This window comes from Pelodiscus sinensis, chromosome 11, assembly GCF_049634645.1.
Source record: "Pelodiscus sinensis isolate JC-2024 chromosome 11, ASM4963464v1, whole genome shotgun sequence".
In the NCBI taxonomy this organism is placed as follows: Eukaryota; Metazoa; Chordata; order Testudines; family Trionychidae; genus Pelodiscus; species Pelodiscus sinensis.
The window spans coordinates 28,344,522-28,369,620 of NC_134721.1; the positions used below are offsets into that span (position 1 = coordinate 28,344,522).

At 39.7% G+C, this 25,099-nt stretch overlaps 1 protein-coding gene across 3 annotated transcripts in view; it reads left to right on the forward strand.

The window, feature by feature from the left end:
• ERC2 (ELKS/RAB6-interacting/CAST family member 2) overlaps nt 1–25,099 on the forward strand; it is a 1,112,164-nt gene that overhangs the window by 498,601 nt on the left and 588,464 nt on the right. For all 3 annotated transcript variants that reach the window (XM_075938889.1, XM_075938890.1, XM_075938891.1), the window contains 3 exons: nt 5,317–5,454; nt 20,400–20,540; nt 23,036–23,176. In XM_075938889.1, the coding sequence (XP_075795004.1) occupies nt 5,317–5,454; nt 20,400–20,540; nt 23,036–23,176 (420 nt within the window). The remainder of the gene's footprint in view (nt 1–5,316; nt 5,455–20,399; nt 20,541–23,035; nt 23,177–25,099) is intronic.

Below are 25,099 nucleotides of genomic sequence, written 5' to 3' on the forward strand. Positions count from 1 at the left end.
ACTAAACTCCATATTTTATAGAAGAAAATCGGCTTCAATAATGATTAATGCAAGTTGTCTTGCTCGGTGGAAGCATTTTCTGGCCATTTGGGATGGCGTTACTTTCCCAATTATCCAGAGTCATGCTTTTTTGAAGATTTTGTATCACTTGGAAAACTTCACAAAAATCAAGTTATTCTTTTTTTAAACCCATTTTACATAGTAGACCTACTGAAGCATACAGGTAAAGCAATTTGCTGATGTCTTATAGATGATCACTTGCAGAGCTCGGAACAGAACCAAGGATTCCTGAATCTTACACCCCAAAAACATTCAATAATATAAATAATAAGGGGTGGAGGAGAAAGCTCAAGTGATGGAAGTGGTACAGATTTTCTAGACTGTCGAGGGTTTGTTTTTGGATTGATGATACTGAAAAGTTGTATGTTTACATAAGCATGGCTTCATACGTGTTATAGTAATTGCCAGATGATCAGCTCTGATTTGGTCTGTCTTCCCTCTTGTATATTTTTTTATTTTTGTTCATGTTTCCATACTCTATGACTTTTACTGTTAAGAAATTGTATGAAGTTTGCAGTATTGTTGCTGCTAGGTTATGAGCCCATAGGCATAGTTGGAATGCCGTATTTGGGGGGTAGACAGAGTGCACATGCATGCACACTGAAGCCAGTTCCTTTGGCTCACTGGCTTTCTGGCACATCTGGAGTGGTACATGGGCTGCTGTTGCGTAATTGTATAGTCCCAGATTCTACTATGGCTAATCCAATACCGGCTACTGTAGCAATGTCGCTGTTCTGGTGCTGCTGCAGCTGCTGCCACAGGGATACTACATGCCAAGCTCTTGCTTCCTGCCCTCCAACCCCCATTCCTTTCTCTTCCCCCAACTCTATCCTACTGTCTCTTCGCCTCACCCCTCTACCCCAGCCCTCTCTGTCCCCTCTTGCCTTGCTTTCCCCATGTGGACATTCACCATTCTACAGTACACAGGGGGCACTAGGTCCTAGGAAGTGGCATCCAGCTGCTGAGGCAGCGATCCAGAGCACAAGAGAACATCAATTCTGTCCTGTCCCATCCACTCCCCATGAGCTGAAATAAGTTGGGATTGGAGGAAGAGACACAGTGTGCCTCCCTTCTAATCAGACCAAACTCAGCAAGGCCTTCAGGGCAGCTCAATGTTGTGAGAAATATGTGGGGAGAGGGAGAAATGGCACATGACTCCATGTGATACCCCCTCCCCATGGCTGGGGGGGGGGGCTATGTCCTCTTGTACTCCTCCCAAACTATGACTATGTAGTAGTTACTGTTGGTAACAGAATATGAAAGAGAAGGTAGGTGAGATGACAATCCAGCAAAAGAAGATGTTTTCTTTTGATGGAAGGGGACAATCTTTTGAGCTTCACAGAGCTGTTCTTCAGTTAGAAAGAAAGAAAGAAAGAAAGAAAGAAAGAAAGAAAGAAAGAAAGAAAGAAAGAAAGAAAGAAAGAAAGAAAGAAAGAAAGAAAGAAAGAAAGAAAGAAAGAAAGAAAGAAAGAAAGAAAGAAAGAAAGAAAGAAAGAAAGAAAGAAAGAAAGAAAGAAAGAATCTAAGGGTTCGTCTAGATTACGAGATCTTTCAAAAAAGCCTATTTCGAAAGAGATCGTCTAGACAGCCCCAAGTCTTTCGAAAAAGCGAGCTGCTTTTTTGAAAGAGAGCACCCAGGCAATCTGGACACTCTCTTTCAAAAAAGCCCTGTTTGTGGTCAAGAATGTCTTTTTTTGAAAGAGCTCTTTCGAAAAAAAGTGTTCTTCCTTGTAAAAGTAGGTTTACCTCTGTGGAAAAAAAAGCCGCGTTCTTTCAATTTAATTTCAAAGTTTTTTTTAAAAAAGGCCACTTTTTTCGAAAAAAACTCTGTAGTCTAGACATACCCTAAGCTAATACAAGGTGGGACAGATTGTAATACATAAGGGGTTAACATGTGTTGTAGGCAATCACTTAAAATGAAGTGGACAGTAAACATCTCTTTTGGGCCATAAATGACTGTCTCTGTTAATTCCATGGTTTATTGTGTCCAGCAAAGTTATAAATTTAAGTTCCCAGGTTTGTTTTTTGAAGATGTTATACATGTATCCATTGAGGATCAGGACTGAAAGGTTAGATATGGAGTGATCACTTTGTGAAAGATGTTTGCCTGTGCGTGATAATGGTTTTTTTAAAAAAAGCTTTTATCATTTTTCTGCATGAATTCATTTGAGAGTGTAGTGATTCATTTCACCATGTGGCTGTAGGGGCATTTGAGGTACTGAATGAGGTACACTACATGTTGAGATAGGCATGTCTTACACCCAGGGATATTGAAAGGTGTGTTGTAGGAGATATTGATCATCATATCAGGGGAAGTATATCTGCATGTGTTGCTTCTGTTGTTCTAGCAGGATCTGGTGCCACAATGAGTTTATGTTCCCTAATCCTGTGGAGAACTTGCTTCTGATGATTAGCTTGCTGAGATTGTGAAGTTGTTTGAAGGGCAAAGGGAAAGACGGTTTGGGAGAGAGATAGTTCATGATTTGGTCCTCATCAAGCATGAAGTGTAATTGTTTGATGATACCCTACATGGGATCTAGCATGGTCTGTGTATATGGTTACTTTTAAAAAATTTCCAGAATAGAATGCAAAAAGAAATATTTTAAATTAATGTATTTTAAAGTTGTTTTAATTTTTCCTCTTTGACATTTTAAGATTATAAAAAGAATATTTTGCATACTGGGTTTTTTTAAAGTAAAGAGGTGCATGATGTGAAGTAAGAGAAATAAAAAATGCAATCAGTTGTAACTAAAGTAGTCCCCAAGAGAAGATCCTGGCTACCAATCATGTGCAAGAGTTATAATCTGAAGTTTAGCTGGTTTGTTCTCAGGCTATAGATAATGGATAAAAGTGCCTGGTTTGCTGCCAGTACACGGTTTATTTGCCAGATATGCTGTTTCATACTTGTTCAACTTGATCCATATCGCAGGTTCTTCCTATTAGGAGCCTGCTTTACATGCAGTTATTGTGAATCAGTTACCCACAAAATATTTTATGTTACTGACTTTGCTGCAACATACAGCAGATTTGGCACAGTTTTTTCAATCCCAGTCCTGAAACCTTTGTGTAAGCATGACTCACACTGAAGTCAGTAGGAGTTTTCAGTGTACAAGGAGTGGTTTTGTGTGAAAACAGGTATCTTGTGACATATATATTATAAATTGATACCACAGCAGGCTTTCTCTATTTTATATCATAGTTGACCATTCCTGCCTTGTTACTATTTTTTGCCTTTAAAAGTTAAGGAATCAACTTTTACTACCTAATAGCAAAACTGGCTAAGAGCAAGAGTTCTGGTGGAGAATGACTGTTCAGAGTATGCATTCCATAAAAAGTTAAGATGAACCAAGCCCCATTACTTGTCTATGGATTGCACCATAAAGACACATAGTAGGTAGGTATAATGTCCACAGAGGGCAGTGGGTGTAATCTGCAAGTAGATTCATGTGTGCAGATGTGATCACAATGGATCCTATGACCATTTCCCCATGTCCCCCATCCTATGGCCAGCACTCCATCATAGGGTGCTTTGTACGATCAGTCCCATGTAAGATATGGGTACACAGAGGCAAAGCCTTTCTAGCACATGGGGGAATTCATCCAGAAAAGCATTTCACTTATTTCCAGGCAACATGTGGGATATGTTTCTACAGTTCATTTGTCATCCTACTGAATTAAATGGAAAATTATGGGGAGGGGGCTTTGTAGAGTATGAATATCAGACCCCTGATCCTTCAGTCCTGTTGAGCTCCACTGTATGCAGGATTTAGTCAGGGAGATAACAGAGCTAGGTGGCTCAACATCACCTTTCCTCTTCCATAGTCTTTGGGCCAGTAGAAAGCCACTTTCCCCTCCCTGTCATAACTACAACTGCCTCAAAGGACTATTGAACTTATGTTTCTGGCACACCGCAATTACGTCTCTTACTGTAGAGAGGGCCAGGAGCTGGTGGGATAGAGCTAAATACACTGACTTTATATCACACAGAAATTTCTCTGTGTTAGAAATCTCCAGGCATTGTATAAGAGCAGCTTGCTGCTTATTTTGTGCTGCCAGAGTGGTGCAGAAGGGATCCAGGCAGAAGTGAGAATCTGCACCAAGATTTTATTAGAATAATTCAACATTTTAACAAAAAATATTAATAGCTGGAAGATGGTTAAATAATAAAATACCCAAGTAGTACTAAAATGTAACAAAAAAGTAATTTATGGTAGTATGGTATTGTGTCAAAATTAATTGACATTGGATAGTATAGTTTCCATGTTGTATGCTGGAGTATCCTCATACTATATTTTTTACAGGCATCTAGTTTTGGTTTTGATATTTTTGTACCCCACTTATTGTGGTGGCTGACATAATTTAAATGCAAGATGCTTTGTGCCATTCTCATATTCAAGCTACATCACTATTACTCTTATGCCTTTTGGGCAGGGCCGCATAATGACTTTTGTGGACCCTAGGCACTTTTGCCTTCGTGGGCCCCTTCCTCCATAAAAAAATATTAAAAATTATTTTTGATATCACTTTAAATACTTCAACATTTTTTTTTCTGTTTTAGGCAAGATTTAATAGATTTTTCATGTCCCTAAAAGTTTCATTTTTTTCTGATGTGAGAAAAAAATTAAAACATTTTCTTCAACCCTAAAAGTTCATTTTTTTCCTTCTAATTGTAAAAGAAATTAAAATATCTTCTTGGGCCCGTAAACGGATCGTGGGCCCTAGGCATTGTGCCTAATCTGCCTAATGGATAAGTCGGCCCTGCTTTTGGGTCATGTTCAAGTTAGAGTAGGCAGAAAAATGAGAGAATTGTGTCAAAATATGTATAATTTTAAAAAAGCTAGATATACATTAGAGCTGCCTATGGCCAGTTATAGTTTACATGCTCAACACTTCTAGTTGTACCTTCAAAAAGCTAACAAGTGCTGGGTGCACCTTCAAAGGCTTGGTTTACATAAAGAAGTTAAGGCACTTATCCATAGGTTTTGAGGTTTCCCTTCTCCTTCTCCAGCACACTTCAAATCCACCCATCTGCTCCCAAATTTTCTGATATGTAACTATGGATACTGAAAGACATAAACAAAAGAAGAGGTGGCTCTGTTGCAGATCATATATGGTATAGAAGATCTGCAATTACCTAAAGGATACAGCATAGCACAATACATGTACCTGTGGCTGTTTTAATAATGCAGATAATTATGGCCCTGCTTAAATGATAAGAACATATTGATTAATATTGTGATCTATTTTTATTTTTAGATTGAAAATCTACAGGAGCAACTTAGGGACAAAGATAAACAGCTAACCAATTTAAAAGACAGAGTGAAATCATTGCAGACCGATTCCAGTAACACGGACACAGCTCTAGCAACATTAGAAGAAGCTCTGTCAGAGAAGGTAATGTTTAGCATGTAACAGTGATATATGGTACTCTTTCAAGTAGGTGGTGAAATATGTCCAGATAAAAATACTTTTAAAAGAAAGAAATGAAAAAGATTAATGTAAAATTACAGAACTACCACACAAAATAGTCTCCTCTTTATTTTTATTTGGAGTTTTATGCCTTTTAACCTGCAAATAATTTTATCATACATTAAATGGTGTATTGGAGAAGGTCATTGCACACTGAAGGCTAGAGAGCCAGAAAATTGCTTGGCACAGAGATGAAGCATGTAGCACAATGCCAGGTCATTGTGTGGATAGTCAGAAGAACAGAAGAGACAATTGATATTCAAGTGTGTAGTTTTTTTGTTTTTCTCCTGGACAAGGCTGAGCATCCTCTCATCCATGAAAGTAGTTAAAATACCAGATTTCATCATGATCTGCTCTATGCTAGTTGTGCCTTTCTGGCAGGAGTGGGGTGAGGTTGGGCTGGTGCTGGGCTAAGGTTGGGACTTTTGGAAGGAATTTTTCCCTCACCACCAGACTGACAAAGGCAAGGTGGGGTTTTCATCTTCTCCATGGGAGTTTGGAGGCTTAATAGGGGCAAAATAAAAAACTGGGCTTAGGCTGTGATGTTGCAACTCATTATGTAATCTTAGGACAAATATCTAGTGAAGGTACTCTGTAGGGAACAGATACATGTATGAACATAATTTGTCAGGCACATAGTAATCCGGTGGAGAACTTGCTTCTGATGATTAGCTTGCTGAGATTGTGGACTTCTTTGAAGGGCAAAGGGGGAGATGGTTTGGGAAAGATGTATATCTTGATTTGGTCCTCATCAAGCATGAGGTGTAATTGTTTGATGATACCCTACATAGGATCTAGCATGGTCTCTGTATATGATTACTTTTTTAAAAATTCCAGGATATAATGCAAAAAGGTATTTTAAATGAATGTATTTTAAAGTTGTTTTATTTTTCCTCTTTGACATTTTAAAATTATAAAAAGGAATATTTTGCATATGCTGGGGTTTTCTTTTAAGAAAAGAGATGCATGATATGAAGTAAGAGAAATAAAAATGAACATAATTTGTTGGGGGAAAGTCAACATGGTTTCTGTAAAGGGAAATGATGCCTTACTAATCTGCTAGAGTTTTTTGAGGGGGTCAGCAAACGTGCACAAGGGGGAGCCCGTGGATTTAGTATACTTTGATTTCCAGAAAGCCTTTGACAAGGTCCCTCACCAGAGGCTCTTAAGTAAAGTAAGTTGTCATGGGATAAAAGGGAAGGTCCTTTCATGGATTGATAATTGGTTAAAAGATAGGAAACAAAGGGTAGGAATAAATGGTAAATTTTCCCGAGTGGAGAGAAGTAACTAGAGGGGTCTCCCAAGGGTCTGTTCTGGGACCAATCCTATTCTATTTATTTATAAATGATCCAGAAAAAGGGGTAAACAGTGAGGTGGCAAAGTTTGCAGATGATACCAAACTGCTCAAGATAGTTAAGACCAAAGCAGACTGTGAAGAGCTTCAAAAAGATCTCACCAAACTAAGTAACTGGGAAACAAAATGGCAAATGAAATATAATGGTGATAAATGTAAAGTAATGCACATTGGAAAAAATAATCCCAACTATGCCTACAATATGATGGGGACTAATTTAGCTACAGCTACTCAAGAGAGAGATCTTGGAGTCATTGTGGACAGTTCTCTGAAAACATCCACTCAGTGTGCAGCAGCAGTCAAAAAAGCAAATAGAATGTTAGGAATCATTAAAAAAGGGATAGTGAATAAGACTAAGGGATAGTTCGAAATAGGGCTTTATTTCGAATGCCCATTTCTCTGCCGCATGTAGATGCGGGCAGTTACTTCAGGCTTGTAAATTAAAAAAAAAAAAAAAAAAAAGGCTCCCGGCCGGGAAGAAGCAAGTCAAGCGCGGGATATTTAAATCCCGGGCTTGATTTGCAATTCTGAATGCCTACATTTGCAGCCCTAGTTTGAATTAGGCTGCAAGTGTAGACATATCCTTACTGTGTCTAAATAAAACCATGGTACGCTCACATCTTGAATACTGTGTTCTGATGTGGTTGCCTTATCTCAAAAAAGATATATTGTCATTGGAAAAGGTTCAGAAAAGGGCAATAAAAATGATGAGGGGTTTGGAATGGGTCCCATATGAAGAGAGTTTAAAAAGACTTGGACTTTTCACTTTAGAAAAGAGACTAAGCGGGGATATGATAGAGGTCTATAAAATCATGACAGGTATGGAAAAAGTGAATAAGGAAAAGTTATTTACTTATTCCCACAATAGAAGAATTAGGGGTTATCAAATTAAATAATAGGCAGCAAGTTTAAAACAAACAAAAGGAAGGTTTTTCTTCACTCTGTGCACAGTCAACCTATGGAACTCCTTGCCAGAGGATGTGGTGAAGGCTAGGTCTTGAACATAGTTCAAAAAAGAACTAGATAGATTAATGGAGATTAGGTCCATCAATGGGTATTAGCCAAGATGGGCAGGAATGGTGTCCCTAGCCTCTGTTTCTCTGGAGGTGCGTGACAGGGGAGGGATCATGTGAAGATTACCTATTGTATTCTTTCCCTCTGGGGCATCTGGTATTGGCCACTGTCGGCAGATAGGATACAGGGCTGCATGGACTATTTGTCTGACCCAGTATGGCCGTTCTTATACAGTGTTCTTATACAGTGTTTACATAAAATAGATCTGAAAAGAATTTAAAGGAGGTATTATTTATAGGAATGAAAATGTGCAGTTTGGGGCTCCTCTGACTGGTATGGCAGGGAGTCACTTCCTTGCACCTTCTCAGGGGCCCCCATTTGAAGAGGTGTGTGGGGAGATCCCAGCATCTGATCAGGGACCAGAATGGCTAAGTGGGAGGGATGACAGCAGTGCTTTGGCTAATATAAATGGTTATGGAATTACCTGCTGAATACTCTATGACATTTGGGATAAAATAATATATGGAGATATACCTATCTCATAGAACTAGAAGGGACCTTGAGAGGTCATCAAGTCCAGTCCCCTGCCCTCATGGCAGGACCAAGTACCATCCCTGAGAGATTTGCCCCAGATCCTTAAATGGCCCCCTGAAGGATTGACCTCACAACCCAGGGAGTAAAGTTGTGATTTCATTAAACCATGTCTGTTGTTTTCTGTCCCTATGGACAATATCTAAATGCCTGGAGTGAAATCCTGGCTCCACTGAAATCAATGGAAAAATTCCCAGTTGACTTCAATGGGACCAGAATTTTACCCATTAACTTCAAAGGTACAAGTAGTGCTATTGAACTCAGGTACTTGAATTCAGTGAGAGTATTCTTGTGCTTAAAGTTCAGCAAATGCTTTATTTTATATTGAACAACTGGGAAATGTTGAAATAAACTTCAATGAATATGGGACTTGTACACAAGTCTGAATACTTTGAAATACTGTCTGAGGGTTTCCTGGAGTCTACAAATGGAATTAAAACTTGTGCCTGAAGGTGAAATTAGCACTATCTATTGTAAGTAAATATTTTTGGGCCTGTGTGCAAAGTTAAATCATGTTCTAGTGTCTAATGAGAATTTTAATCACACGAGGTAGTATTATCTAATCATATAAATAAGTTGGAGCCTGTTTAAGGGTATAAGTGCAGCCTGGTATGTTTCAAATTATTCTATAGTATTTATTTGGATTTAGTAAATATGGCATTAGTGCATATAATCCCTATTTTACAAATTGGAAGCCAGTGTCAGATGTTTTGTGAGTTGCCAAAATCACACAACAAACTAGTCAGTACCAGGGACCACAGTTTCAATGGTTCAGTTTCTAATCCAGTAGTTCAGATCAACCTATAGAAAAGTTACTTATCCTTTATTCCCTTGTTTTGTCATTTGTAAAATGGTTAATAATATTTAGCTATTGATATATGGCTGCATATACATGTTTCTCATGTCTGTTTTTGGATTTTGTTTTAGAAATTTCAACACTAATGTTCTGAGAATTTAAAGTTGTTTCAACTTCTGTATTTCTATAGAAATTTCTTTCTCCTGTGTAAAATAGACCAGATTCTCAGTTCATGTAAATCTGTTTGCCATTTTATATCAACTGAAGATCTGGTTCAACATAAAGAATACAAATTTATAAAATTTAGTATGTCATATGTTCTAAAAGGCTTAGATTTTGGGCTTTGTTCTTTGTCTTTCAGTTTTATCAGTTTATTTTTGTAGACTGTCCTTATCTACGCTGCAGTTCAAATTAGAGAAATCCATCAGAATCTTATGTGTGGAGTGTTACAGTATCAATAAGGGTTATGTTTCATGTTTGGATCTAACTGTCTTTGATTGGAAATCTTTTTTGTACAGAGTAGAACGTGAATTACTGGTGTAGCAGACATGACAAAAAAATAAAAAACATTTCAACACCAGATGAGGGAAATAAGATTCATAGAGCTAGAAGAGACCTCAGAAGATTATCAAGTCCAGCCCTCTGCCCAAAGCAGGAGCAATTCCAACTAAATCTACCCAGCCAGGGCTTTTCAAGCTGGCTCTTAAAAACCTCTAGGGATGGAGATTCCACCACCTCCCTAGGTAACCCACTCCAGTACTTCACCATCCTCCTAGTGAAATAGTTTTTCCTGTATCCAATCTAGACCGCCCCCATTATAACTTGAGCCCATTGCTCCTTGTTCTGCCATCCGTTACTACTGAGAACAGCCTCTCTCCATCCTCTTTGGAACCTCCCTTCAGGAAGTTGAAGGCAGCTATCAAATCCCCCCTCACTCTTCTCTTCTGCAGACTAAATAAGCCCAAATCCCTCAGTCTTTCCTCATAGGTCATGTGCTGCAGCCCCCTAATCATTTTGGTTGCCCTTCGCTGGAACCCTCTCCAATACATCTACATCCTTTCTATAGTGGACGTATTGGGGGGCCCAGAACTGGACACAGTACTCCAGATGTGGCCTCACCAGAGCCGAACAAAGGGGAATAATCACTTCTCTAGGGGTACGTCTAGACTACCGGGTTTTGTCGACAGAAGTTTTGTCGACAGTATCTGTCGACAAAACTTCTGTCGACAAAGAGTGTCCAGACACATTGAGTTCTGTCGACAAAGCAAGCTGCTTTGTCGACAGAACCCTGTAGTCTAGACGCAACCCTACAGGCAATAACACCTTCTGTCGACAGAACTCTGTTGACAGAAGGTGTTATGCCTCATAAAATGAGGTATACCAGTGTCCACAAAACTGCTGAGTTCTGTCGATGTTATGTCGACAGAACTCAGCGGTAGTGTAGACGCTGGTATAGTTTTGTCGACAAAAGTCCACTTTTGTCAACAAAACTCAGTAGTCTAGACACACCCTAGATCTGCTGTCAATGAGAAACTAGCTATTTTGGGTGGGAGTAAGTGTATAATGTTGGGTGTTTTGTATTTGAATAGAGGACTATCCTGAATCATTGATGCACTGTTGTCAGCTCTATTGTCATTAATCCTTGGAATTTCAGTCAAACATAGAGGCAAAAACAACGGAAGACAACAGAATGACTTTGCAGTCTGATAGGACAGATAGAGAACTCATTTCACACAGAATTAAATTGTACAGACAACTCACCACTTCATCAGTTAAAGGACTTATAACAATATTATGTTTCCTGAAGCTATCTGTGACACATCCATCTCTGCAACTATCTGATGCCATGGAAAGAAGAGCGTGATCATGATGCCTCATGCTATTCAGAGCAGTTCTTACAGTTCTCAAAACAAAACATCAGCTAGTGTTTTGGCATCTAGGCAGTCACTTTAAAAGTGGATTTGTCACTTCCCTAAAGTGATTATTTGTAGAGCCATTTAAAAAAAATTGTAAACCTCCCTCCTCTTCCCTGTTCTTCCCAGAAAACTCCTTTTTTATTAATAACATGGGTAGGGTCATCCCACACATTAAAAGAAAAATTGTACACGTAAGGAGGTTATATTTTTCCCAACAGAAATTTAATCCCTCATCTAGTATTATGTAGTGCTGAAGGTTTCTTTAAATTCTCAGAGCTAGGCAAACTATGGACTTAATGAGCAGGAGTCAGCACTTGATCTCCAAAAGATAAACTGCAGATAGATTTTTTTGAATGTTGTCTATAAAATATAAAATATGGTTTATTCACTGAATGTGGTTGATCATAAGTCTACTTAAAACAGTTCAAAAATATTGAAATAAACAGTAATTAGGTAGCTAAGCACTTTTGAAAATCCCATTGGGGTCTCTTTGAAAGCGGAGGCACCTAAAAAGCATATGACACTTAGAGCCTGCTTTTTAAAGATAAGTCTCATTGGGTATGTCTACACTACAATGTTAATTCAAACTAACGGATCCAGACTAAAAAACTAGTTTGAATTAGCGTTTTGCTAATTCGAACTAGCATGTCCACATTAAGTGGACCCTGAACCGGGCTTAAGGATGGCCGGAAGCAGTGCCGGCAGGGCATCAGAGGAGGACTTAGAGTGTGGAGATGCTTTCTCAGGCTAGCCGAGGGTTGTGCTTAAAGGGACCCGACCCCCACCCCGGACAGACAGTTCTCAGGGGTGCCCCGCTTGCAAAGCAGTCCTGGCTTGGATTGCCTGGACTACCCACAGTGGGCACATCACACCACTCGGCCATCAGCCCGGCTGCACTTGCCGCAGGCTGCCATCTGGGGAGAGGGGGCAATTGGGGGGCTGCAGGAGAGCTTCCACCCCCAGAAGCCCGCAGAGCCAGCCCGGTCCTCCCCATCGGGGGCTCGTGCCCCATTCCTCCCTCACCTCTTTCCACTTACCCTTCCCTAGCCCCTCTTCTTGATGTACAAAATAAAGATAACGTGTCGTCCAAAATGGAATCTGTCTTTATTGAACAAAACTGGGGGAGACTGGGAAAAGGAGGTGGGAGAGGGGAGGGCAACTAAAATGATCAGGGGTTGGGAACAGGTCCCATATGAAGAGAGGCTAAAGAGACCGGGACTTTTCAGCTTAGAAAAGAGGAGACGGAGGGGGGACAGGATAGAGGTCTCTAAAAGCAGGAGTTGGGTGGAGAGGGTGCATACAGAAAAGTTCTTCATTAGTTCCCATAAAGAAGGACTAGAGGACACCAAAGGAAAGGAATGGGTAGCAGGCTTCAAACTAGTAACAGAAAGTTGTTCTTCACAAAGCAAAGAGTCAACCTGTGGAACTCCTTGCTGCAGGAGGCTGTGAAGGCTAGAACTAGAACAGAGTTTAAAGGGAAGTGAGATCAAGTCATGGAAGTTGGGTCCATGGAGTGGTATTAGCCAAGGGGTAGGAGTGGTGTCCCTGCCCAAGGTTTGTGGAAGGCTGGGAGGGATGGCGGGAGACAAATGGTTTGGTCACTGTCTTCGGTCCATCCCCTCCAGGGTCCCTAGGGTTGGCCGCTTTCGGCAGACAGGCTACTGGGCTAGATGGACCTTTGGTCTGACCCAGTACGGCCATTGTAAGCTCAGGGCTCAGGGTCGGGGGTCTGAGTGGACCCCCTTGATTTTCATGCACACCTGCTCCTGGGTGGCCAGGCTGGCAGCTCTCCTGCCCTAGCCGGCCACTTTCCTGTGCCTAGTGCAGAGATCGTGGACAAGGTCCACGATGTCTGCACTAGCCCAGGCGGGTGCCCGCCTCTTGCGGTCCCGGGCAAGCTCCAGGGAGCCGCCAGCCTGGTCCCGGGAAGAGAGGGAGGGCTGGGGGGCATCGGGTGGGTGGCTCGATCCGTGCCAGGTGCAGGGTCTGCTGGCTGGGTGCTGGCAGGCTTGCACCTGGCACGGGCACCGTAGTCAGCCCGTGCCCCTTTAAGAGGTCCGGGGCTGGGAGGGGGGCCAGAGCGGCAACAGGAAAACCTGGGGAGGGCTAGCCTCCCACTAGTTCGAATTAAGGGGCTACACACCCCTTAATTCGAACTAACTAGTTTGAACTAGGCTTAATCCTCGTAAAATGAGGTTTTCCTAGTTCGAACTAAGCGCTCCGTTAGTTCGAATTAAATTGGAACTAACGGAGCGCTAGTGTAGCGCCTATGAAAGTTAGTTTGAACTAACGTCCGTTAGTTCGAACTAACTTTGTAGTGTAGACATACCCATTGAGACTTATGCTTCTAATTCACACACTTTTGAAAATTAGATCTGAACTTTAGTGTACTAATTCACTACTATTATATGTGCTAAAACAGTTCCCAGAGCACTAGCACTGAATGTGGGAACCCTATTTTGAAAATTGAGTCAGAAAAACAGTTAAGCATGTTGTCAAAGCCAATTTACTTTTGTTAGTGTGGACAAGGCTTTATTCAGAGATGCATAGCCTTGGTCTACACTGGTGGGGAAGGTTGACCTAAGATATGCAGCTTCAGCTTAATTAATTGCGTAGCTGGAGTCAATGTATTTTAAATCCCCATGCACACTGCTCCTGTAAGCTTCCCTTACTCCTCGCAGAATGAGTACTGGACACCAGTGGGAGCTGCCCTTACCATTCAATTTAGGGATCTATATTAGACCTGCTAAATCAATGGTTCCCAGCTTTTCCAGATGGGGACCCATTTTGACAATTTAGGAAGACTTGGTGACGCAAGGCAATTCAAAAATGGGGGGAGAAGGAGGTGCAAAGCCACCTGGGGAGACACTTGGCGACCCTTTTGAAATGTAATGGTGACCCATATTTGGGTCCCGACCCATAGGTTGGGAAACCCTGTGCTAAATCAGACACTAGAAGATCACTCTCTGGAGGGTAGATCTCGCTAATGAAGATGTGCTAATAGATTTTAAGATCAGAAGTGACCTTTGTGATCATTTAGTCTGACATTCTGCATAACACAGGCCATATGACTTAAATCCAATAGGTGTAGTTAAACTAGAGCATATCTTTTAGAAAAAAGTCCACACTTGGTTTGAAAATGCCCCACAGAAGAATATTAAAACATAAAAATTAGCTAACCAAATAACAATAGCAAAGAATCCTACTTGAAGCAACAGTCAGATGGTTTATCTGTTTTTCTCCTTTAAAATATTTTATCATAAGAAACAGGACTATGTAGCACTTTAAAGACTAACAAGCTGGTTTATTAGGTGATGAGCTTTCGTGGGCCAGACCCACTTCCTCAGATCAAATAGTGGAAGAAAATTGTCACAACCATATATACCAAAGAATACAAATAAACAAATGAACACATATGAAAAGGAAAAATCAAATTTCAGAACGGAAGGGGAATGGGGGGGAGGTAAATGTCTGTGAGCTAATGATATTAGAGGTGATAATTGGGGAAGCTTTCTTTATAACTGTCTTCCCCAATTATCACCTCTAATATCATTAACTCACAGACATTTACCTTCCCACCCCCCCATTCCTCTTCTGTTCTGAAATTTGATTCGTCCTTTTCATATGTGTTCATTTGTTTAATTATATCCTTTGGTATATATGGTTGTGACAATTTTCTTCCACTATTTGATCTGAGGAAGTGGGTCTGGCACACGAAAGCTCATCACTTAATAAACCATCTTGTTAGTCTTTAAAGTGCTACATAGTCCTGTTTTTTTGTTTCAGCTACACCAGACTAACACAGCTACATTTCTATCACTATTACCATAAGAAGTGACTCTAAAACTGGTTTTGTGTATGATCCTAGGTTCACTATCACTTGTATTGGACTTGCACATGCAAAGGACAGCTAAGGGTGGAGTTGGATGTCAGGAGAGAGATCACTTGAGCATTACCTGCTCCAGGGGCGGATGAGAGTGCCGCGGGGCCCAGGGCAGCACCGCGGGGTCCCAGGCAGCGAAATTTTGCGGGGCCCCTCCTTTGACACGGCGTATGCGCCGTGGCGCCACGGTGCATGCGCGGGGCCTCGGGAAGTGCGGGGCCTGGGACAGCTGCCCCGCTCGCCCTGCCCTAAATCCGCCGCTGACCTGCTCAGTTCACTCCCTCTGGAGCACCTGGCATTGGCCACTGTCGGCAGACAGGATACTGGGCTGGATGTACCTTTGGTCTGACCCAGTATGGTTGTTCTTATGTTCTTATATGCAATTTTTGTGCTTACTCTTTGCAAGTTCTATAATTTATTTGCACAGATTTTAGTGCATTGAGAATTACACATAAAGAATTAGCTTTTGAATTAGAAAAACTAGTAGTTTACAAAAAATCATAGTAGAATTTGGAAGAGTATCAATGTTCCCTTTTGGCTTTTCTTGTACATTTAACAGGAAGGTAGGTTTATTGCTCTGTCCAGGTAAATGAAAAACAGAGACTGATGGAATCCTAAAATCATTATGTACCTACAATAGAACAAGCAATTTTACAGTATACCTGTGGTATGTTTTCATTTAACGTTGAAAATGTTTCCGGTATCCTATATACACCTTTAGGTTTTCAGTTCATTTCTAAACGATTAGTTTGATAAACTAAGGTGGATAGAAACTATTTATAGATCCTTTTTGCTGAACAATTCTGCCTTTGAAAAACTAGTGGAATCAAATGTGATGGAATGCAGATACAAACACAGAGAACTGAAACTGTTGTGAACAATTCCAAGTCTTGTATATGAGGAACACAAATGACAGCATTAGCTTTACATCATTAAATTGAAGTTTTCAAGTATCACTATATTTTGCAATATTTCACCAGTTTTTAAAATGTGCCTTTTAGGAAAGCAGTCCTCTATTCAAAATCCATATATTTATAGCTGTTCTGGTATAGAATCATATAATACTAGGACTGGAAGGGACGTCGAGAGGTCATCGAGTCCAGTCCCCTGCTCCCATGGCAGGACCAAATACTGTCTAGACCATCCCTGATAGATATTTATCTAACCTACTCTTAAATATCTCCAGAGATGGGGATTCCACAAACTCTCTGGGCAATTTATTCCAGTGTTTAACTACCCTGACAGTTAGGAACTTTTTCCTAATGTCCAACTTAAACCTCCCTTGCTGCAGTTTAAGCCCATTGCTTCTTGTTCTATCCTCACAGGCCAAGATGAACAATTTTTCTCCCTCCTCTTGACACCCTTTTAGATTCCTGAAAACAGCTATTATGTCCCTCCTCAGTCTTCTCTTTTCTAAACTAAACAAACCCAATTCTTTCAGCCTTCCTTCATAGGTCATGTTCTCAAAGACCTTTAATCATTCTTGTTGCTCTTCTCTGGACCCTCTCCAATTTCTCCACATAGCACATAGCACATATTTTACATTACACATTTAGGTAGCATATAGCACATATTTTACATTATTTACATTTATAGCTCATGTTCATATCTAGCAGAAAACGTGGAGTTCTTAATTATCAGTATTAAAGATCCAGATTTGATACCGGATGCCAACAGATGGTAACATTCTTATCACTTCAATGGCGACTTTGTTATACAAATATGTTCTGAAATTAGGTAAATATACTGCTAATAATGCACATTTAAACACAAAAATTAGAAAATGCAAAAGCTATGATTCTCACAGTCACATGGCTATGCTCACATTGTATGTACTGTAAGGCACACATTCATCATTGTCCGGTTATACCGAAAGATGGACAGGAGATATGTGATATGGTTTTAATCAGGCTGCAACTTACATTATTATTAGATGTTTAGGACTTACCTAGTCCATCACTTTCACTTGTATAATTTTAAATTCATATTCATTCAATATCTATCTGAAGGGCTTTCACCAGTCCCCCTCTTTTTCCAACCAGGTCCCCCAGCCAACCCATTTCTGGGAACTTACCATCTATCCCTCAAATGAGGCTTAATGTGGTCTATAAGAAAGGGAGATTGGCTCCCTGCCATATCACTTATAGGATCCCTGAAACCTTTCTGCACCCTCCATTTTGTTCCTTTTAAAAAAACCCTCTTTTTTAAATCCTTTTTCCAAGGATTTATTAGGTCACTGTATACCTTTCTTATGGAGTATCTGCACTGGACATCCTATTAATTTCCTGAGACTTTTGAAAAAGAAATAATCTTTTACCTGGTCTCCATCCTCTGATTTTTCTCAACTTCCAGTTAATCATTACAGGGTTCCCTAACCTCCAGCCCCATCTAGATCTACAGCAGCATGAAGATTATTTCCCTTTTGTCATTTATGTCTGAAAAACTTTTTAGGCAGTTTGATTTGGGCAGTGGACATAATTAAGAATCAGAGTGTATTATAAGCTAAGAGAATGGGTGAATTTTTCTACTCTCATTTGGTGATCTTCAAGTTTCACATACAGATGGAATCATTAGCATGAGGGATCTTCAGGAGTGCCATCTCCTCCCCAGTTCTAAACCTTCTCCTTATCCACAAGACCATGCAATATTCTTTGCACAATTAAAATAATGAACATATGGTTTTCAATTCAAAGGATGCCATTAATTGCGTATTATTTTTAAAACCTAGTAAGCATGTATAATGTGCTATTTAAACTACAGGAAAGTGATACAACCCAAGGAGCTTTTATGTAAGAAAGACATAAGAATGGCCACACCAGTGGTCCATGTAGTCCAATATTTTATCTTCTGGTAACAGCCAATGCCAGATGCTTCAAAGGGAATGAACAGAACAGGGCAATCATCAGCTGACCTATCCCCTGGCATCCAAATCCAGCCTCTGCATTCAGAGGCATAGGGACACCAAAAACATGGGGTCCATAACTATTTTAGCTGATAACCATAGTATTGGTCTTCACAACATCCCATGGCAATGAGTTCCATAGGCTGACTGTACTTTGTGTGAAGAAGTGCTGCTGCTGCTGCTTCTTCTTCTTCAAGGACTGTCCCAGTGGGTGCTCCACTATAGAGCTACGTCTACATTGGCCCCTTCTCCGGAACAGGCATGTTAATTTCCAACTTCAGAATAGGGAAATCCGCGGGGGATTTAAATCCACTGCAGGCAGTGGGGAGCCCCAGGCAGGTCCCCTGCTTGCTCTGCAGCCCTGCACGCCACTCAGAAACACAGCTCAGGGCAATTTCTCTTTGAGTCTGGAGGGCAGAGGGGAAGATTCATATGCTTCTCCTGTCCCCAGCACAATCCCATTGGCCAATGGCAACTGCCTATTTGAATAACTGGCAGCCACAAAGCAAAAACCCTTTCCTCTCTTGCTCAGTTACTCAAGCACATGACCAAGCAGGCAGAAATGTTTTAAGCTCTGCAAGCCTTTAGCTCTGCAGAAAGGCTGGTTTGGCTTCTGGCTGGTAAGTCTCCTGGCCAGAGTCTGCCTCTTGCACCCCAGCTCCTCCCTTCCCCAACCTTCTGCCCTACTACTCCACATGCACCCATACCCCCTCCCAGATCTAGCACCCCAATCTTCTGCCCAAGATCACAATCCCCTCCTACCCCAGGTCACATCACAAAATCCTGCACCCCAGTCCTGTTCCCTAGGTCACAACTGCCTCCTTCACCCAAACTCTTTCTCAGACTCCTTTCTCCCTTCTGTGCCCCAGTCCCTTTCCCCAAGCTCTCTTCAGCACCCAGCCTCCATCCCAGACTCTGCATCCTCTCCATTAATACCATAGAAGAGAATCAGAGGGGTAGCCGTGTTAGTCTGAATCTTCAAAAGCGGTGAGGAGTCCTGTGGCACCTTAGGGTATGTCTACACTACCACCCTAGTTCGAACTAGGGTGGTTAATGTAGGCAACCGAAGTTGCAAATGAAGCCCGAGATTTGAATTTCCTGGGCTTCATTTGCATCTTGCCAACCGCCGCCATTTTTAAATGTCCGCTAGTGGAACGAGGTGTACCGGTAGTTCGGAATAGGAAGCCTAATCCAAACTACCTAGTCCGTGCCGCGTGTAGCCGCGGGCACGGAGTCCGAACTAGCGGACATTTAAAAATGGCGGTGCCCGGCAAGATGCAAATGAAGCCCGGAAAATTCAAATCCCGGGCTTCATTTGCAACTTCGGTTGCCTACATTAACCACCCTAGTTCAAACTAGGGTGGTAGTGTAGACATACCCTTATAGACTAACCGAAGTGTTGGAACATAAGCTTTCATGGGCAAAGACCCACTTCATGTAAGAGTGTGGCCCTTCACCACTTTCCAAAATCTTGGAGTGGTCCCCCAACCAAAAATTATTACCCACCCCTGCCTTAAAGGATCAAGTACTGGCACCTCAGCTAATGCTACCATCCAAGCCTCTGACAGTGGCCCGCAAGCCCCTACAACCACTAGATCTGACATCTCGCAGGAGGAGATGAAGTACTTGGATGACTCTCAGGGAGAGGATACATTACCTTCCTCTCACATCTCGTCCTCTTTCCTTCTCCTGCTTAGAGCCAAAATCCACACACCATTAAGGAATATGATCAACTTTAAGTATGTATGTAATCGTTGCTGTTAGGATAGAAAATATTCTTCTTTTGGGTATTACAATCAAAATGAAGGTACTTTTTCTCTGACTCATTTAGTATTATTCTTAGGCACATCAAAATTTATCACCTGTGAATATAACATTGCTGATAAGTGGCAGTTTGTTGTTTGAATTCTAAATTCTTACACAATCATTATCTCTCATGAAGACACTATTACAACCTGCATAGAATTTGCTGTGAAGCTAGACTGTGATAAGAAAATTCAAACTGGGTACAATAAAAAACATGGTTTTCTCATTTTTACCACTCATAATTTATAGATTAGTAACAAACCATGTGTATTGTCCAAATATGTGGTGTTCTCTAAATATTTTAAAAAAGTGTATGTATTTTATATCCAATTTGTAAAATATTTTCTAGGGCGATACCATAATTCAGCATTTAGGGCGTGATCCAATGCCAACTGAAGCCAATGGAATATTTCTATTGTCTTCAATAAGTATTGGCTAGAGCCCCCATTAATTAGATATTTGGTATCTTTTATTTCCCTTAAAAATTAAGGTGATATTTGTGCTATCAGAGATCATTTTACATATTGCAACTTAAGACAAAAAAAGCTTTTTTTTTCTTTTCTGAATTACTGTACCGATCTTTACAGTTTTACTATTCTTATTATTAGGAGAGAATAATTGAGCGCCTGAAGGAGCAGAGAGAACGTGATGATCGAGAAAGACTTGAAGAAATAGAATCTTTTAAAAAGGAAAACAAAGACTTGAAGGAGAAAGTCAATGCTTTACAAGCCGAATTAACAGAGAAGGAGGTCAGTGTTTGAAGTAAAATTAAAAATCTGTATTGTTCTGAATTTCCTAATAGGTATAAAGAAGTTAATTAGAGACATTGTTTAAGCTGTTGGTTTTCAACTATTTTTAGAAACTAACTCCTAAGCCAGTATATTTTTGAGCATTCCTTACTTTCAAACTCTTGATCACTTTCCATAATATATTTCTTTCTTTTATTTCTGCTTTGTGTATATTCCTTTCTTTTCCTTTGCAAATATTTTACAAGATTTTAATATTCCACTGCTAGTCTTATTTTATTTTTTTAATTTGGACTAATGGGATTAGCAGGAATAAGACCTACCAAGAATAAGTCCAAAAATATTTGATTCAGTCGGACTAAATATTGATAAGGGGTTTAAGTTGGTGAATCCCTGATCCAGTTGACTGCTTTACTAAAGTTTTGCTCTGCCATTGCATGCCACTGCTCTGTGCTCATTTTATTCTTATGAACAATGTGATAATCTTAAATCCTATTCATGTCAAACCACGAGATATTTCCTTTTGGGTGTTCTCCTCTTGCATACTTCTACTATAGGGTCTAAATATCCTTTAAAATAAAGATATTGGGTGAAAACGTTTAGGTAGTTAAAATTGTGATGAATTGATGGGAAACATTTTCTCTATTTAGATCTATCTTCAAGTTATTTTTTTAAAATCCATCACTGTGATGATAATATTTTTTTAAAAAATTCTGTTTCCCTCTTTACAAGGGCTACAAGAAATGATGGTTGTAGGTCACTTGCAGGATTATTTGGATTTATCTCACTAAAAAAATTAACTGCTATTATTGTGGTCTCAGGTATTGGTGAATCCCAATGCCTCTGATTCTGTGCCTGCCTCCTGAGGGCTGTAATACTTTGTTTTAGTTTTAGTTAGGATTGCCAGGTGTCCGGTATTGAACCGGTCAGTCTGGTATTTTCACCTCCTCTCCGGTAAAAAAATTCAGAAAATACCAGACACCTAAAATGTCCGGAACTTTCTGATTTTTTTTTTTCCCGGCTAGGAAGCAAAAATCCTGGGCTGTCCGGCTCAGTACAGAGGCAATCTGGCAACCCTAGTGCTTACCAGGTTCTGCAGAGGAGCTGTGCGACCTGGCCCAGGGGGGCAAGATGGTGGGCAGGCACGTGGTTTTTAAAGGGGCCACAGTGGGTGGGGTTTTTTTTTTTGTTGCTCAACAAGCTTTCCAGGCGTGTTTTTTTTTTTCTTGTATTTTTTCTGAAACCATCTGGCAACGCTAGTTTTAGTGTTTGGGTTTACTGTGTGGGTTTTGGGTAGGTGTTGGTGGCCTGTGATATACAAGAGTCAGAATAGATGACAGTTGTCACTTGTGGCGAGGGACGTCCTTAGGGTTTATGTGGCCTCACACAGTACCTGTACTATTAAACTGGTTCCCATATGCTCAATGGCAACATCCCAATGAAATATTGTAAAGCAAATTTTAAACTAAGTTCCAGCAAACTAACACAATAAATTCAAGTAAATCAGAAACTGACAGTACACCTGACCCTTCATAATCAGGGTATCCATGATCTAGGCACACTTGTGGTCCAGAATCTAGCAGGGAGAAAGTGGCTCTGCATGCTGCCACTCCCTCTTCCCTCTAGCTGGGTGAATGATATTACAGCAATGTACTTCTCCTGAGGCTTTTCCCCTCCACTACCATGGTGGTGAAGGGTGGTGCTTGGAAGTGCCATGTGTGCTACCTTGAGTGGAGCACCAGATATGTATGGCTCTTTCACAGGTTAAGTGTTCTGCAAATAAGTGTGACAAGCTTTCACTTTTAAGTTAACTAGATCTTATGTGGAACAAGCCGAGCCACAGAACAGGGATAGTAAGAGGTGGGTGGGTGGACATTAAGACCCAGTCATGCCCCAAATTTTCTGGTGCCCTGTGCAGCTGTGTATTCTGCATCTGGGTAAGGATGCCCCTGCTTCTGGCTTAACCTTTATTATTTTAATTCATTTTAAAGCTTTTAAGTCTATTATTATAAAACAGACAAAATTAACAATAGAAGTTGATAGTAGTATTTTAAGTACAGATGAGTATGTAGAATACTGGTGTGTGCAGCCACCTCCAGACTTCTATCACAGGGCAATAACTTGCAAAATAAAATCCAATAATAAACTAAATATAAAGGAATACACTGGCCAACGTAAGATATAGAGTTGACTATTTTCTAATTATCAATAATTGCATTAAAAATACAGGTGAATCATCCTTTTCACTAATGAAATTTCCCCCATTCCTTCCAGCAGAGAGAACATGATATATACAAGAAAAAGTAATCTTTTCATAGACATTCAGCTTTTTGTTATTCTGCTAAAATTGAGTTAGTAGTATTTTATTCTACTGTAAATGCCCATCCCCATGCCTGCACAAGTGTATTATCAAAACAAACAGTTTTCCCATCTTAGTGGTTTGGATCAATGCATTTTCTAACATCATCTCTTTTTTCTCTTTTTGGATGATTTTTCAGTCTAGTTTAATTGACTTGAAAGAACATGCATCATCATTGGCATCAACAGGGCTGAAAAGAGACTCCAAATTAAAGTCTTTAGAAATAGCCATAGAACAAAAGAAAGAAGAATGTAGTAAGTTGGAAGCACAGCTGAAAAAGGTAAGTGCCTTCTCACAAAATTCTTATTGTGGAATAGACTAAACTCTTCACTTCTCTGGCATATACAAGCAAGAGGTCCATTTAAAAAATATGGCTATCTTCTGCTTTCTGCTGATACTAGCATCAAACAATGTTGACTTTTTCTTATGAAGCATGTATAAAAACTGTGAACCTGAAAAAGTATCTTAAAATTCCTGTCTTAAGGGGTACTTGGAAAAACTGTGACAATACTGGGAGGAAAAAAGTTATGGAAACCAGCCACTACTATATGTCCAAATCTAAGTTACTGTTAAAGATGAATAGAAATGTTTGTAATGTGTTAAAAATGAAAAAAAGATCTCATTCATGATCAACTACTCTTTCTAGTAAAAAATATCTAGGTCTTATACTGTTATCTGAATTTATTTATTTGTTTAATGAATTTAAATGTTGAGGTAGTTAAAAAAGTGTTTAATAGATCACAGTTGGCAGTTCTTTATTTATATCCATCAAGAAGCAGAAACAATCATTTAAAGAAAAATATTTTAGAAGTACAGTACTTATCCAATCATTTTATATAGATTGCTGCATTACAATACTAACTGATCTACAAATTTTGTTGACACATTTTTTTTCATATGTTTCTTTGACTTTTTGCTGTGTCATTTGGTACTGTCTGCACTCATCATTTGAATACCAAACTCATGACATACTCAGTGGATTTTAGTATCATGTTTTCCTTACACAAATAGTAAATTAGCCAGTGACACATGTAGATAAAAGTTTAATCTTCCCCCCCCCCCCGCCAGTTCTTTGGACATGAATTTACATGCTTATGTGTTCTAAAAGAGGTTAATTATCTTAACGAGAATAGTGACATTTTTAGGTGCAGATTATGCTACCCTTCCCCATGTTGATTAGTTAGCCTAATTGATTTCAGTTGATCTCCTGTGGGCCTCCATTTAAGTAAAAAGGGAGTATGTTATTTATTAATAAAATGCAAAGGGTATCTAAATGAAAGTTGAAAACATTGTAGATTTATTATACCATAAATACAACATACATTCCCAGTGGGAACTGGCCTAAGATTTGTAGGAGACTCAGTATTTCCACAATAACATGCAGATTCAATATTCTTGGATTTGTTTAAAGGAATAGAAGCACTGGCTATTAATGACAATGGAGTGCAAACAGTAATTTTTAATTTACATTTGCTTTAATAAAAGCTTTAATTTCAACTGAACCTAAAAATAATCCTGTGATAAAAGTATCTGGCTCTCCAGAAATTGAAATCTACCTTCAATTACCTATTTTATTCCTTAGGAAACAGATACAGAAGTTAATTTTGAGAGGATTTTAGTATTTTGTTAAAAGGAGATGGGAAGGAAAATCTATATTTCTTCATTCTTATAAACAATATACAAATCTGCATGTTCTATATGGATGCTTACTGTGTCACTGGACACTCAACAACTCAGAGAGATGTGGCATTTATATTGGGCATAATTTGAAAAATAACTCCATTCTTTTAAAAATTATTTACAACTTGTATATCATTTATTTTTCTTAAAAATAAATCAGGGTGGAGACACTTTTAAATTAGTAACACTTTTAAATTAGTATAACTTAGCATTAATTGTGAGTTTTCAGTTGTATCAAGTTTTATTCCTCAATATCAACTTAACCCACCATATATTTGCAACAGTGAGTAATTGTGAGAAGTCATAGTCATAAGTGCTATGCCCAGAAGAAGTGTTTATGGAATACAAGGCTCAACAAAACGAGTGATGAGGAACAGTTTTGCCTTGGGATTTTGTTCCTCTCCTATTTCAATGTATTTTTAAATTTGTCCTTTACTTGAGGGAGAGAAGGGAATATATTTGTTTTTCCAAGATGTTTGTCCAGGGACTGACTATAACTATTTCTGAGTTTTATATAAAATAT